We start from the raw sequence: 17,491 nt of genomic DNA on the forward strand, positions 1-17,491 counted from the left end.
GGCAGAAAACGGTTGAACTACTTACTCTACAAACAAGTATTTGCATGACAATACAGAAAAAAATAGAATAATATAATAAGAAAATATCAGTTTGCAACATCAAGCAGCAAAACGAGCTGTTTTTAACTTCTAAAAATGAATGGAAGTGAATGAGACCGGAAGTCTCATGCCAAAATGATTCAAATGGCTGTGAATAAGGCATGCATATTATTGATCTCAGAGCTTTTTTTAATGATCTCTTGATGTCATGGCTGCTCGACAGGTCTGGATAAATGACCTAAAGTAGGCATACATGGAAATGCAGAGGGCATGGCCTGTGAGTCTGAAACAGTATTATTTGTTTTCTGATTAGCGCATTGTCCATCTTGGTTTTACACTTGTGGAATTTACATGAAAACGAGGAAGTCAGGCTCACAGTATGCCCATTTCCATAAACTGATCTTTTATTATTCTACTATGCCCATATTTTCATTCACCTTTAATAACTGAATTTTTTTTTTACCAAAGCCTCCCTACTCATTCGTCAGTTTCTCCCATCCGCCATGTTTGTAGTTTGTTGACACTTTTTACACATTTTTAGTTTTAATCGAATTATCGTACAAATTATGGTAAAAGCTGTTTAGTTGAAAATTTAAAACTTAAAACATTTCTTATTCGGTTTAAATATGACCCTACGGTTTCAACATGTTAGCCTGCTAACATCACATTGTCTTCATCCAACTTAGAGTGAAAACGTTAATAAAAAACATCTATTTTAGATTAAATCTATTTTGCCTTTATTCATTTTAAAACTTTTTTAACAAATCTAAACAAAAGTAGACTATATAATTGTAGACAAGATTCATTATCCCCAAACACATCTTTATAAAAGTGAACACTGGTGTTGCAGATGAAATATAACGTAGAAAACAGGACATTAATAGTTCCATTAGGTTATTTAATAATTAACGATCATTGAAATATTTTTTACAAAGCCTCCCCACTCATCCGTCGGTTTTGCATGTCCGCCATGTTGATAGTTTGTTTACACTTTTTACCCATGTTTGTAGTTCTAATCAAATTCACATATGAATTACTATAAAAACCGTTTAGTTGAAACAATACAGAATTTTTTTTTAAACAAAACATTTCTAATTCTGTTTAAATATGACCCTACTGTTTCAACAAGTCATGTTAGCATACTAACAATCCAAGGTAGAATGAAAACATTAATAAAATATTTAGCCTTTGTTCATTTCGAAACGTTTTTTTAACAATTCTGAACAACAGTAGGCTATACAAGCGTAGAAAAAATTATTAACCACCTGTGAATTGATTTCTTTTTTCCCAAATACGTTTGCCAAGTGCCGTTTAACATGTTTTTTCGAAACATCTTTAATGCATGGAGGATAATAATATTGACCATAATGGTTTTAATATGCTTTTTTATATTCAAGCCAAACTAAACAAAATAAGCTTTCTCTAGAAAAAAAAGCAATAATGTGAAAAGTTCCCATCTTAAAATCACTTGGGAAATATTTTAAAACGAATTAAAATTGCACAGATGGTCTAATAAGTTTGTCTTTGCTACATGTTAATTGCACATCTTAGATATTAGCTTTTGCCCTTACAAAAAAACCCATCTACTTATAAGTTTATATATGGCTGATTATATTTTCTGGCGCGTCATGATTTTGCCAAGTACGATGCGATCCTGGATTAATATCTACAGTATGCTGATCCTGGAATCATAATTTTTGTTCGAAAATGTAATTGATACCCAATCCCTACCCCTAAACCCAACCATAACTGGAAATTATTCCCAAAATTGTTGGATAACAATCATGTAGAAGTGCATAAGCCTAACCGTAAGCCTAAACTCAACTGTAAACATATCCCTTAATTCTAATTGGCTGATTAGAATGTTGTTCCAGGATCAACATAGATGTTGATCCAGGAACAAGTCCTACTATCTGGCCTTTTCCCTCATCATTTACACTTGAAAATGAAGCATATCTAATAAACTCAGCTGCACAACTAAGAGTGCGTCATAAACACGAGCTCAAACATTCGATCAAGCACAACCAAATGTGAAATAAATATCTTTTATTATTTATTTTCATCATCATTAGCAACACTTTACAAAGTGCCAGCCGTCATAGGCAATCTCATGATGTCATCCAGCAAACAGGCCGATCGGTGCTGCCATCAGCAGACCGCACAGCCCAGGTGGGCCTTTTTACGATGCCAATCATGCGTAGAATTTTGAGTTTTAAAAAAACAGAAAAAATAAAAATATATATATCAAAAAAATATGCGTACCACTGATATACAGATTTGATATAAACAGGCTTATTGGTCACAAACCAAATCGAATTATAAACATGGCTTTTCTCATACAATAGACAAAGAGGACAAACAACAGATATAAGTTCTGTACCGATACGTGTACTGTCTAAAAAAACATACAGAGTTCTTCTTTTGATTTTGTTTCTGTTTTTACTTTTCTGTCATCAGTTGTAAAAGGCGCAAGGCATTGAGTGCGCTGGCAATAATCTCACTCAACCGGCAGACAGAAAAGAAGTCTCTTGAAAACACAGACAAACACACTCGGACTAATACAACACACACTCACACCAACAAATACAAAGTGCATTCATGACCCTGGAGTGGCAGCAGTGGCGGATTCAGCTTCTTTGAGTTGATGGAGAACCTCCTTGTAATTACCGTCATAAATTAAACAGCTATGGACTCTTGTTAAACTGGATGAATATTTCGATGTGATAAACAAATGTTATATATACAAGCAAGTAGTTGAATGATGCCACCTAGTGGTGAAAAAAACATCTGACATTACATTCCAATAGGAAGATTCTCAGTTTGCATGACCACATCCTTCAGCAAGGTTACCAGTCGTGTTGGGCGGAGTCGGTTTCTTTTGGCACCAGTCAGCATTTATTCGTTAAAGGGGCTGTTGCAGCAAATCAGCAAATCAGTAACGAATAAAGTATTTTTTTTTTTACATTTTATAATCAAGTTATTACAGTTTTGGGGACATTTGGAGGTGTTGTATATTATGTTTTATGAATTTACTACACATGCCTTTTTTATTTATTCTGTAATAAATTTTTGATTTGTATTTAGTTGCAGACAATTCACTGATGATGATGATGGTGATTAATATTATTAAAATCAGCTTCTTTGATCTGAAACCTAAAAAAAGGATGTACAACATTCCCACAACATCATGGAAAGACTCAATTTCCATATTTAGGTGAACTATCCCTTTAAAATTTCACAAGTGCATTTAAGGAACCTGTGGCAATCAATTTTCCACAGGCAGAAGTGCCAAACGAGAGTAGACATTACATCACAGAGTGACCATGTGACCGACTCGGCCAACAAAGCTGGTAGCCAGCGCAACCGTTTTATCTCAGATCCACTTGAACCAAAAAAACAAGCATTCAGACTCACACAAGACCGCACATCGCATACAAACACACACACAGAACAACTGCCAAACACTGGCAAACGAATTAAAATCAGTGTAAAAATCATGGTCTCAAAATGTGCAAACATTTCAGCATCAAAATAAAAATTCAACAGTACATAACATCACAAACATACACTGCCTGCACTGAAAAAAACAAACGATTCATTGGATTAACTCCAATGATTTATATGGCCTGAATTTAAACAAATTAGTATTTATTTATACTTTAATTTGTTTCTTTAAATTCAACCCAAATAAATTGATTGCAACCACTTACCTTAAACAAAACTAAGTAAATGCAATGAATCATTTTTTTTTCAGTGTGCTTTTCTCGCAGTATGTCCGCACACCTATCGAACGTGTAATGCTTTTACTGCTTGAATGAAAATAACTGTGGCTTTAGTTCTACAAACTGGCACTTTAGACTTCTACAGACCAGAACTTTCTACTCCTCATACTGGGTGCAGAGAAAATCTTCCAAATAGCAACCCCAGGCTGTCAACAGCGACCCACGTCACATGGCATGATAAAAGAAAGACTTTAAAATAAAGTGGGCCTTCCCCTGTTTAAATGACTGCAGGCCAAATCTAAACTCAAGGGGGCCTTGAATAAAGAACTGCTAATACAGTAGGTCTATTGTGTGAAAGGGTTTTCAATGTCCTTTGCCCCAAGATATCATGATCTGGATGGACCGTGAATGAAATCTTTCCATAGTAACAAACTCTACGCAATGAATGGAGGTAGACTTTTTTAGTCACCAACTGAAAACGAAACTGTAAACGTTTGCTTGGAGTGTAATCAGACCATCTGAAAATGAGTACCACATGCAGTGCCATTGGTATAGTTAACCACAAATGACCCAAATCTACTACAGTTAATAGTGTTCACACAGGACACGTTCTTGAGTTAAGACAACTGAAAGATCGCATTTGGGTTTTGCGTTAATTGTTGCATTGTTTTAAAACTAACATGGACACATGGCTCAGTGACAAATACTAGGGTCCATGATTTACAATAACAATTACTTTTTGTATTCTGATAGGTTTCATTAGGGTTACAGTATAAACATGGTTTATCCAAAACCATCAAATCAGGTTAAAATATTTGTAATAATTTAAGTTTATTAAATTAAATTAAAGCTCATTAATATTACTATAAATTAAATATCATTTTGTTTTTGACATTTTGCACCACTAAAAATTTTACCTCCACTAATCTGTCGTCTATCAGATATTGAAATCTGATATCTTAAGAGACTTATATATATATATATATATATATATATATATATATATATATATATATATATATATATATATATATATATATATATATATATATATATATATATATATATATACACGGTTGTCACGATACTGGAATTCAATACCAATCGGTACTGAAATTTTAAAAAGGTTCATTTCACACGAACATTTCAGCACTACTGAGCACATTCTTAAAGCGCTGATTTACCAGAGGGTTCATATGCTCAACAGGAATGACTGTGATTGACCATGAAGGTCATCGGTTCACCGAACTCACCGCTGTTTACTGAGTGTAACCACAGATGCAGGGACACTGGAGCTTTTCAAAGTCACTTCGGTCAGCTGGTTTGTCTATAAGCTGACATACGAGTGATCTGCTGTTGAATCGTGGCTTTAAAATGCTCCAGTGTTGCTGTATCTGTGGTTACATGCAGTAAACAGAGGTGAATTCGGTGAAGTGATGACCTTCATGGCCAATCACAGTCATTTCTTTTTTTTATTTTTATTATTTTTAAGGGGGTTTTAACCTTTAATGGATAGAATAGTGCAGAGAACTGACAGAAAATAGTTGAGAGCAGAGAGAGGGGAAGGGTCGGCAAAGGATCTCGAGCTGGGAATCGAACTCGGGTCGCCATGAGCACCATGGTGCTATTTGTCGGCGCGCTTAACCACTAGGCTATTGGCGCCGCAATCACAGTCATTTCTGTTAAACATGTGAACACAATGGCAAATCAGTGATGTTTAACTGTGTTCACACCAAAGATCATCAAAGTTCAACAACATTGTCTGCCTTCACTGCTCTGCCGGCGAGAGCGTCATTGCTACATTGATCTCGTATTTAAAGGGGCTGTTGCAGCAAATCAGTTACATCATGCATGAAAACATGCTTTCTAGCGTGAAAATGTTGTTGATCAAATTCATTTAACTATGGAAGATCAAGTTGTTGTGTGTGGTGTGATGTGGCTTTGCTCTACTTATTCAATATGGGTTCATGTTTGAAATATTCTGAAGCAGCAATACCGTCTTGTATTGTCGTTATAGTTAGCATGAGATTCACACTTTTTTTTTTAAAGAAAAAAATAACATTAACGCACATCAACTCGCCAGTAACTTTTTTTAAATATATGTCGCTGTAAGAAAACATCATAAATAATTGGAAATCCAGCCACCGCATTAATCAAACCCTTGGGAACAACTGTGGTCAGAACTAAAGTTCACAGGATTGTGTTCTCTGGACCCCTTTCAAGAGGTGGACGTCTACATTTTGACTGGTTGCCGCTGAACCGCGTCACAGCTCATTACCATAGAGTTGACTTTATTTCAACTGTCCTCGACACCCACACCTGGCAAACATGTGCCGCGCCGCTGCTCAACGCTTATCAACGCCGTTTTCATTGAAAATGAATGACTTCCGGCTACTTCAACACTCTCGCCACTTTGGTGTGAACACACAATAAGAACGTTTTTAAAATGTCAGTCCTGATTGGTATCGAATTCTAGTCTCGTGACAATACTATGTGAGAGGTGCAGCAAAAACTAACAAACATGTAAAGTCACTTAGCCATGTTTATAAAATGAAACTGTTTAGCAATAGCTTAGACAGAACACAACAACGTATCTCGTGTGAACAACTCAAAAGTATGAAGCTTATCTATATTCTCAGGACACGATGAGCAAGATATATAAATTCACTTGCTTATATATTAAACGTTTGTGTTTTCATTTGACGATTACATCCACATATGTGTACGCTCACTCAGAAGTACCATCCTCTCATATTTAGGAGTGAAGGAAATGCTTAACCTCCTAATTCAGAACAGCAGTTGTGACGAAATGATTAAGGAGAAGCAAGCCCAATGGATTACGAGAGGAGCAAGTGTAAACCCAACAGAAACCTATTGTCACCTACGTCTGAAGGCAGGCACTACAGCACTATGTAGGTGAGGGATCCTCTGAATGTGTTTTGAACAGCTTTGTGGAGCCGAGTGTGTAAGCAAGTGCTTGAAAAGTCCCAAGGCATCGTGGGATAGCGAGGTCAATTCATAAGCAAACCGTTAAGTACTGTCAAGAGCTGAGTTGCGAAAATGCATATTCTGAAACGTCCGGAAATACATAGAGAATCTTGGATGAGAACACTGCTGATGACTTTCGGTATGAAATATATTAGGATCCAGGTTGTGTTGTGTTCACTAGAAGTGCACTTACAGTGTCAACTTTCATATCGAGAGCGATCCGTTAGCAAACGCTCCACATACTTGAGATTTATACTGGAATCTGAAGCGATTCTTACTGTAAAATGATGACGAACTAATGTCCAGGCACTAAACCCTGCCTGTGTAGTCCGGGTTTTATTTGTTTTGTGTTTCGCTTTGGTGAGTGAGTGTGTATTCAACCTGCCTACCTGATCAGATTGAAGCGTACGGCACTGTGTTGAGAGAATGCACTGGTGATTCTGACCAGAGATCAGTTTGCCAGCAGAGGGACCAAGGGGAGAGAAAGGCAGAGTGGAGCTGCTTATGCTGATCTAGAAACAGTATGAAGAGCCAAACTGTCTTAACGAATTCCTGTACAGACCAAAGTCTGAAAGATTCATGAGTAGCTGTGCATTAAATCTATAAAATTCTAGAAAAATGAACAGACAGAGGAGGAAGATACAAGAAAAAAAAAAACAGGAAGGAGACGTTTGTTTAAAAAAAAATTAAAAAGGCACACGGTAAAAAAAACAGAAGGGAGTGTGTAAAAGATCCTGACAAATCGAAAGAGCGAATACACTCCGGTAATGTGGTAGTAATCGGAAGGTGAGCGAGAGAGAGAGTTCAACGTAAATGTTCGTACAGCATAGTGAGTAAATATTCTACAGTAAGTCATCGATCGGAGTTCATGTCATAGGAGGACTGTGCAAAAACATGAGAACTTTAGGAGCCATGACAGCTGGACTGCAGAGTCCCGTACATCCATTCGGTTTTGTTATTTACTTATTTTCTTTAACCATTTAGCAGCGTATTGGCGTACCTGCCTTCTTCTGGGGCTTGACATTCCTTGATCTTCCTGCATCAACCCAGTGCATCCAGAACGCAAGAGGTTCTCCACAATCACAAACATTAAAAACCACATAAAAGGACGCCTTTACAAGACAACATCCTTTAGTCTTTTGGAGGGGGTACCGATACCCTTTAGTCTTTAGGGGTACTTACCCCTGAGTGAAATTAAGGTGCAATGTTTTCGTACAGAATCAAGCTGCTCCAAATCCCCCTCCTGCCCCAGCGGAGGAATGCAACCAGGCCACTGCCCTCTTTGCTATGCCCTCTTGTCCAGTAAGGTCTGCTGGGAGGAGTCTGAAAAGGGGATGGTCCTACAGACACTTATGGAAGTCTCTGATCGGTCAGAGTTGGAAGGGGGTGTGGCTAGTGGACAAAAGTGTGCCGTAAAAGGTCCTCAGCGGCAGGACGCTGTTTAGTCTCCACAAAAATCCGTTTGAGGAAGTCACGGCAGTGGTCCGACACGTGAGGTGGCAAGGTGGGGTTGGTTGGCTGTGTGGCGATTTTAAAAATGGCAGCCATCGCTTCGTACTCCGCCCATGGGGGCCGCTGAGTCAACATCTCCACTACAGTGCAGCCAATGCTCCTGGAATCAGGGAGAAATTACTAGCTTTGTTAACAAGGGATGCACAAAGATAAGCTTTTTTATTTAGCGTTCTAGCTTTTTTGGTGTTTTATTTTAGTGTTCTAACTTTTTAAAAGCACTATTACTTTCAAATCAAGCACCTTTTTTAATTCCTCCAGCATATGTAGCACCATGAAAGTCTTTACTGTACTGAACGTTCCTCTTACACCTAGGCCCAATCCCAATTCTATTTTTGTAACCCCACCCCTTTCCTTGGCCCTTGAAACAGTGGCAGTGTGAAGGGCAAGGGCTTCATTTGTGTTCACAACAGACGCGGCACGCGCAGATAAATCACGATATTCGCACGTTAATAGACGCAAAAACATTTTAAGTATAGTCACTTCATTTACGCGTCAAATTCACTTCACAATAGATGTGAATTTGAGTCATGGGCAGGGCTTCTGTCTTCCCGGTGACTCTAGATTCGTTCCTAAATGGCTAAGGTTTCAGAAGAACACCCAGCTCTGTTAGTTCATCAACTCCTCCAGAAACTATACCTGGATGATGGAGGTTTTCAGCAGTGCTTCGGACTGAGCCGAGCCCAGTTTGTTGAACTGTTGTCCGGTGTCAGCAAGAGGATTTCCACTTGGGATACCAACAACAGGCACCATGTCATAATTATGCCCCTACAAGAGAAAGCTCCTGATTGGTTAATGCGGCTTGACTAATGTTTGCATCGTCTGCTGTAAATGCAGCATGAAATAAGACAGCTTTACAACACCAGCACAAATCATCATATGTCGTCGTTAGCTATGAATGTAAATGTATTAAAACATGCTTGTTTGTAGTGAAACTTCATAATAATGCTAAAAAAATACTAATTTGTTGCATGTTCAACCTTTTTGCCGTTGAAGCTGGTGTATTCGGGTAAATTTTCGTATCCTTTGGTTTCGAGTGTGGTCCTGGAAAATCTCCATTTCAAGGGCTATCTAGCCCTTCCCTTACTCTACGCCTTCATGCTATAGAGAATTGTGACACCCCTACCCCTTCACAAGAATATGCAAAACAAGGGGGAAGGGAAAGGGCTAAGGAGTAGAACTGGGATTAGGCATTAATATTTAGATTCAATTGTCAAAGTAATGATTGTTTTTGGTCACTTTCAATTTTTTTTTTTAAGTTTTCATGTTAAAAAAAATTTAAGTATTTTTAGTTCCATTTGTTAAATGCAATACTAATGATATGCAAATGTGGTTCCAGAAATGTTAATAAAATGTGCATTTGTCATATTTCTTGTACAAGATTTAAATGTAAGATTTTTAAATAAAGAATTGATCATTTTGTAGTTCTGTTATTGACAGCAGCGCAGTACAATTGCTGAAATAACACCATAAATTAGTCTAATTTCAAATTTGATTCAAGCACCTGTGTTTGTTTTTAAGCACTTTCCAGGCCTTGAATCCTTATGTCTGAAATTCAAGTACTTTCAAGAAGAGTGGGAACCCTGGTTATACTAAAGAAAAGGGGTAAATTGAAAGTCACAATAAAGCAAAAAGTAGCAAAAACCTGTAATGAAAATTCTGCATAGAACAACGTCTTCATACTCTTCATAGTTCCTTACTAGCGTTATACTTCTAGCGACACTGGGTTTTACATTTAAAAATGAAGTACTACATTTTGGCTTCAAAACTTTATTTGATTTTCTTCTTTTACATTATTTCTGAAGAAATTGGATGTTCTAAACATATTTATACAACATTTGGCTAGTTCATGCATCTTTCCTACAAAGATATTAATGTTTTATGTTTGCACTATTTATTTGTGATGGGTCGTTCTTGAACAATTCGATAATTTTGAACGAATCTTTAATTACTCAAGAATGATGAGTCCTCTCAGGGAGTGATTCATTCATTCATGCATGCACACATCTGTGCAGGTGGAGGAGAAGATTATTTCCTTTTTCGAGTCTTCAATTGGGTTTGAGTCGTTTGTTCATCACGTAAAGACAGAAGCCAATCATAAGCAGTCAGAGCCATAAAATGATTTGATTCATTCATCTCTCGAGTTTGAGTAATTTGTCTCTTTACATGCTGAACATGATGAACAAACAACTCAAAAACCTGAAGACATTGATCGTTTTGGCTCAGACTGTGTGATTGGGTGGGACTGTCAGTGTCACGTGAACGAACTACTTAAATTTGAATAAAAATCACAGACAAAAGTGCAAGGTAAACAATGAATGATTATTTTCTTTGTAGTTATGACTTCTTTGTAGTGTGATTAACGTTTGGGCTAGTTGTAGATGTGTTTAGAAGCAACTAGAACTTACTGACTCAAAAAAAGATTTGATCATCTCGATGAACGAGACTCAAAGGTTAGAGAAAGAGTCAGCAAAATAAGCCAAACTTCCAATCACTAATATTTATCACTTCATATGTGGTCCACTTCCCATAGAACTTTCTTTAATCAAATGTTTAATATCAGAATAGTACTCAATTCACGTTGTAGCTAAGAAAAATATATCTAGACCCTAAAGATATTATAAATAAATCTTGTGTTCAGAATCCTTTCAATAACATGCATTTAGAATAAAAAAAGAAAAGATTTGATGCAGACATACCAGATATCAGCTTTCCTGCCGTAACCCTCTCCACTGATGACCTCAGGGCTCATCCAGTAGGGTGTACCTGTCACTGACTTGATGCCCGTTCCAGACAGACAGATGGTTTGGAGCCGCCGACTCGCTCCAAAGTCACCCAGCTTCACGTTACCTGCAGAGTCCCGAAGGATATTGGCACCTACAGAAATGAAAGAGCAGGCAGGGGAAATCAAAGTCATTTAACGGGGTAAAAAAACTGCACAAATTTGTAAATATCTCAGATGAATGATTTTATAGACATAGTTCAACCCAAAAAATAAACATTCTGTCATTTACTCCTCCACTTGTTCCAAACCTATTTGGGAAGACATACTGATGAATGTAAAAACGGCCATTTACTCTCATAATATTTTTGGTTCCTATATGGATGTCTGGCTGCTTTTTTCTAACATTCTTCAGATTATCTTGTTTTGTGTTCAACTGAAGATTAAAAATGTTTGCCAGAATTATAACTCTCAATTAAAAAATGTGCATTGCCTGAATAATATGTTAGATTCATTAACTGTGATGCAATTTTGAACGTTTTTGGAGGATTTAGATGTTTACAACGAACTTAAAATACAAAGATTGAGTGATTTACCTCAAATATAATTGAAATCATGTAAATATTAACACAAGTATACATCAATATAAAAAAAGCTATTTAGTTTGTACAGGACTATAGTTGCCTTACCTTTGATGTCCCTGTGGACGATCATGTTACTGTGCAGGTAGCAAACACCTTCTAGTATCTGCCGTGTGTATTTACGTGTGACATTCTCCGTCAGAGCACCGTATGACTTCAGCTGGTCTTTAATGGAGCCCTTTTAGGAAAATAAAAACAACATTTTAAATTAGGTTTGGGACTATAACTGGACTCAAAGTTTATAACGGTTTGGGAAAGCCGAGGTTTTAAAATAGCTACAATTTTCCTGTTACACCATTCCCAAGGTATACGTAAAGTTTTTTTTTAATGTTTATGTGTTGTAAATAAATCTGTTTTTGAAATCAATGAAGACAGCAGAAGTCAATGATTTACTTTATTTAGTCTGAGATGTTTACTGTTCCAAAATGTTATAAACGTTTCCTAAAATAAAATATATTGTGTTCAATGGAGTAAGAAAAAAAGTTATCACAATACCGTGGTATATTTATCCAAGGTTATCATAACGTCCGAAACTTAGGCCCGTGCCTATTTCAAATATAATACCAATTACTAAATGGTCTGTTGAAATTCTTGATACCGATTGGCTGGAAGGTGAGCAATAAAATCATTTTCTGCACAGGTAGCTCCAGTGAGTGTTGATCAAAGATTGAAATAAATGTGTTTCCTTCAAACGTTAGTTCAACCATAGTAATGTAATGGAAGTTGCCAGAGCCAGCCTTTCTCAGTGTAATCTTAAAGACACCAATATTTGCTTCAACAGGAAGCCAATGAGGATGAACATAGTCAATATGCTCAAAAAAATTTGCAAAGAGGTAGCTAACATGTTACACTAAGATGTCACTGACAAAAAAAAAATCTGTTAAATATTTTCTGCAAAGTGTTTCTTTGACTCCCAGCTGCGCATTTAAAATACTTTAACACACAGCAATCCGTTAATTATCCCTTAAGTAACTATTTGTGTCCTGGCTTAAAATTGTTAAAGCTGAATTGTGTTAACAGGAATAAAGGTGTTTGTTTCAATAGACAGGCAAACTGGCTGCAAAAAGTCTTTACTTCAGAAATCAGGGTTCCCACTTTAAAGGGCACCTATGGTGAAAAATCTACTTTTCAAGCCGTTTGGACAGACATATGTGCATGTATGGTGTCAAGACCGTCATATTGGGGTGATATAAACACACCCAGTCCTTTTTTTTCAAATTAACAACATATAAATGGTGGACCAATTGGAGCTGTTTTCAGATTGACCGCAACTATACGTAGGAGTGCGGTCCCCCCGCCCACCGAATTGATTGACAGCTGCACGTATTAACATGTCCCGGTAGTCACGTGTATAATCATATCAGCAAGAGAGGACGTGCGCAAAGCAACCGGGAATAAAAGGTGTGTTCAGTTCGCTAGGATCATCAATCATCATCAAATGTGATCAAGAGTGAGTTTTACAAGTTTAAAATGTTTTAAAACCGTGCACGTGTGTAATGAATTATAGCGATTTAGCTTAGCTTAACTTCATCAGCATAGCCGCGTGTCAGAACAATTATAAAGGAAGACGCTTCAGTCCCGGTTTGTGGACGTTGAATCAGGTTTATTTTGTACATTAACATAACAGTTATCCATACAGCAGTGGAGATTAACTTGTATCCTGTCACATTTGCGTGCAAAAAGAGTGCAAAGCTAAACGGGCGCTCTGTCTGTCTGTGTGTGTGCGCGCGTGAACTTTGTGTGACCCTGCCATGCAACTGCACAATAAATACTAATTGGTAAAGTTCTTACTGTAGTATTTCTCACAAACGCTACGTGAGATCTGCTTCCTTTAACTCTGTCTGTTGTCTGACGCTGCCGAGGGAGGTGACTAAGGCACGCAGAAAGGCACATAGAAACGGTGGGCGGGGAGGACTAGCCTTCAAGAAGCAGTACACCAAAACCGCCACCCAGTGAAAAAATGTATAAATAGGAATTTAATAAAAGGTATAATAAAAAATCTGATGGGTGTTTTGAGCTGAAACTTTACACACACTTTCTGGAGACACAAATGACTTATATTAAATCTGAAAAAAGGGCTAACCTAGGTGCCCTTTAAGTTCATTCATTCATTCATTTTCTTTTCAGCTTAGTCCCTTTATTAATCTGGAGTTGCCACAGCGTAATGAACCGCCAACTTATCCAGCATATGTTTTACGCAGCGAATGCCCTATCAGCTGCAACCCATCACTGGGAAACACCCATACACACTCATTCACACACATGCACTAGGGACAATTTAGCTTACCCAATTCACCTATATCACATGTTTTTGGACTTGTGGGGGAAACCGGAGCACCAGGAGGAAACCCATGCCAACACAGGAAGAACATGCAAACTCCACACAGAATCGCCAACTGACCTTTATCTTAAATCCTTAATCTTTTCCTTTTTAACACCCAATCTTTAAAGCGGTCATTTCGAAGACAAACTTTTCAATTTCATATTATCCTAGTATGTTAGCCTTAGTTAACAAGTACAGTCTAGTGATTAAAAAGTAGAACCATTATTAAAATTGGTGTGAAAATGTGATATAAAAACATGATACAGAAAAAAAAATCTACATTTTTATTAATAGAAACTTTAAAATGACAAACAAAAATCCCTCTGACAAAAATAATAATAATTCCTAATAATAGACCGTGGGAACCCTGAGAAATGAGCTCATTTAATCCATTAGGGCAGTTATTCAATTAAACTTTAGTTAACTAAACCGTAAGCTAGTCTTTCAGACATGTAGCAGTTTATTAGTGTATCCATGCTGCAAATACTTAAGGAAACAGACAGTGTACAAAAACATGTGCATTCAAGTCTCAGAAGTAAAATACTCACCCCAGGCATGTACTCCATAAAGATGGAAAGTGTTTTTTCATGTGTGTCCCGCAAGCACCCGTAGTACTGAACAATGCGCTCATGAAAGAGATTTTTCAGCAGCTGAATCTCACACTCCAGAGCACTCACCTCCTAAACACACAGAAAAAAAACTGTTAACTCAAAGGCCAATTAAACACCATCAACCATAAAAAAATCTGAAAAACGCTGCTCACCTTGCTGGTTTCTGGGCTATCTGGGTCAAACTGCACTTGTTTAACAGCCAGTTCTCTGCCGGTGTCTGCATCGTAGCATAGAAACACTCGCCCGAATGCTCCTTGGCCCAAAAGTTTCCCAAGACGCCAGTTTGTGGGAGCACGAGGGGCTACACACACACATAAGCACAAAAAAAGAGAAATTTACACAAAAAACAATACTTTACAACACAGGACAGGTAGCGAATGTTGGTTCATGGATTTAAAAACATGAACAAACAATGACCCATGCTTGTACAGCATTTATTAATCATAGTTCAACATATACTAATGTATTATTGAAATCCAACGCTGTGCTTGTTAGCATTAGTTAATGAACTGTGAGTTAACATGAATTAACAATGAATATATTTTATGAATAAGTCCTTTAATAAATGTGTTGTTCATCATTCACGTTAGTAAGTAAATTAACTTTACCTATGATTCCTACCTATATATATCACATTTCCCCATCCACTTTTTGACCAATTAATTGAAATTACAAATTCTTTTTTGTTAACTGGATTGTTAACTTATGAATAGGCCTATGAAAATAAATGTATAAATAATGCAAAAAGCTATTTCTAGCTGACAGGCAGAATAATACTTTTCATACAGAAGGAAAATATTACTTGTTGCACATCTAGTTCAAAATGTGGAGATTTATTTAGATATCTTTGCAGAACCTCATATTTAAGACTCAAAAAGGAAAAGTGTCATGTAAAATACATGCATGCATATACGCTCACCGGCCACTTTATTAGGTACACCTGTCCAACCGCTTGTTAACGCAAATTTCTAATCAGCCAATCACATGGCAGCAACTCAATGCGTTTAGGCATGTAGACATGGTCAAGACGATCTGCTGCAGTTCAAACCGAGCATCGGCATGGGGAAGAAAGGTCATTTAAGTGACTTTGAAGATGGCATGGTTGTTGGTGCCAGACGGGCTGGTCTGAGTATTTCAGAAAATGCTGATCTACTGGGATTTTCACGCACAACTATCTCTAGGGTTTACAGAGAATGGACTGAAAAAAAGAAAATATCTAGTGAGCGGCAGTTCTGTGGGCGCAAATGCCTTGTTGATGCCAGAGGTCAGAGGAGAATGGCCAGACTGGTTTGAGCAGATAGAAAGGCTCAAATCTCAAATCACTTGTTAAAACCTAGGTATGCAGAAGAGCATCTCTGAACGCACAACACGTCCAACCTTGAGGCGGATGGGCTACAGCTGCAGAAGACCACAGTGGGTGCCACTCCTGTCAGCTAAGAACAGGAAACTGAGGCTACAATTCGCACAGGCTCACCAAAATTGGACAATAGAAGACAGGAAAAACGTTGCCTGGTCTGATAAGTCTCAATTTCTGCTGCGACATTCGGATGGTAGGGTCAGAATTTGGTGTCAACAACATGGATCCAGGCTGTTCAGGCTGGTGGTGGTGGTGTAATGGGTGTAGGGGACATTCTCTTGACACACTTTGGGCCTATTACTACCAACTGGCCATCGTGTCAACGCCACAGCCTACCTAATTATTGTTGCTGACCATGTCCATCCCTTTATGACCCCAGTGTACCCATCTTCTGATGGCTACTTCCAGCAGTATAATGTCATGAAGCGCGAATCATCTCAGACTGGTTTCTTGAACATGACAATGAGTTCACTGTACTCAAAATGGCCTCCACAATCACCAGATCTCAATCCAATAGAGCACCTTTAGGATGTGGTGAAGCGGGAGATTCGCATCATGGATGTGCAGCCGACTAATCTGCAGCAACTGCATCATGCTAACATGTCAATACTGACTAAAATCTCTGAGGAATATTTCCATTACCTTGTTGAATCTATGCCACAAAGAATTAAGGCAGTTTGAAGGCAAAAGGGGGTCCAGTAAGGTGTACCTAATAAAGTGGCCGGTGAGTGTATTTGCATGTGCTTTTATGTATAATCATAATACATCTGTGGAAACTAATACTTTTCTTTCAAAATTAACAGTACTTTTGTGTAATATTAATCTATTATATCTTTAAAACATCTTGCAGTAACATTAATCCTGAAATAATTTATTAATTCTTTAAAAAATAAAACATGACAAACCGAAACTTTTGAATAAGCATACTGTGCAAAAAACATTTAAATTATTAAAATAATAATAAACTTGAAGCTGGACCAATACTAAACATGCTTGTGTTATTAAGCTAAAGGACTTGATTTTGAACCACAACTAGAAAAAGCTTCATCTGCTGACAGAAAACATCACAGTCATGCAAGTTAAAACATGTCAGCACCAGGGCAAAAGTAAAAATAACTCCCAACAACATCAATGTTAGTACAAACATTAAGGATAGTTCACCCAAAAATGAAATTCTGTCATTATTTCCTCACTCTTCTCTTGTTCAAAACCTATTGGAATTTCTTTCTTTGGATAAACACAAAAATATATATTTAGAAAAATGCTGCTTGCTGGCACCCAATTTCTGCGTCTCAAACATAGACTGTAAAAGATATGGACGTAGTATCCGTGACGTCACCCATAGCTCAGAGGTGACAAGACAGCGAGCAGCGAGACCTAACTGTCACTCAAGTGGCCACGCCCTTAATTATGCAGACTTATTATAACTTAATAAAAACGAAACGGATGAGTTCTAAAAAAATTCACCCCCCTCACAGTTGTCATGAAGGTTAATCATGGCTATATGCACCAAAACCATCTTTTGTACCAGAGTGTAAGCATGTTTTTATCAGCTGTAAAAATGGCCAATTTCCCACTG

General features: G+C 37.5%; 1 protein-coding gene across 1 annotated transcript in view; it reads right to left on the reverse strand.

The window, feature by feature from the left end:
• Nucleotides 1-4,838: 4,838 nt before the first annotated feature.
• Nucleotides 4,839-17,491, reverse strand: part of map3k2 (mitogen-activated protein kinase kinase kinase 2) — a 36,998-nt gene continuing 24,345 nt past the window's right edge. The window contains exons 13-17 of the mRNA XM_056459525.1: nt 14,708-14,856; nt 14,493-14,624; nt 11,670-11,799; nt 10,958-11,135; nt 4,839-8,361 (exon numbers count right to left, since the gene is read on the reverse strand). Coding sequence (XP_056315500.1) covers nt 8,142-8,361; nt 10,958-11,135; nt 11,670-11,799; nt 14,493-14,624; nt 14,708-14,856 — 809 coding nt within the window. The 3' untranslated portion in view covers nt 4,839-8,141. The remainder of the gene's footprint in view (nt 8,362-10,957; nt 11,136-11,669; nt 11,800-14,492; nt 14,625-14,707; nt 14,857-17,491) is intronic.

This window comes from Danio aesculapii, chromosome 6 (assembly GCF_903798145.1).
Source record: "Danio aesculapii chromosome 6, fDanAes4.1, whole genome shotgun sequence".
NCBI classification, from domain to species: domain Eukaryota; kingdom Metazoa; phylum Chordata; class Actinopteri; order Cypriniformes; family Danionidae; genus Danio; species Danio aesculapii.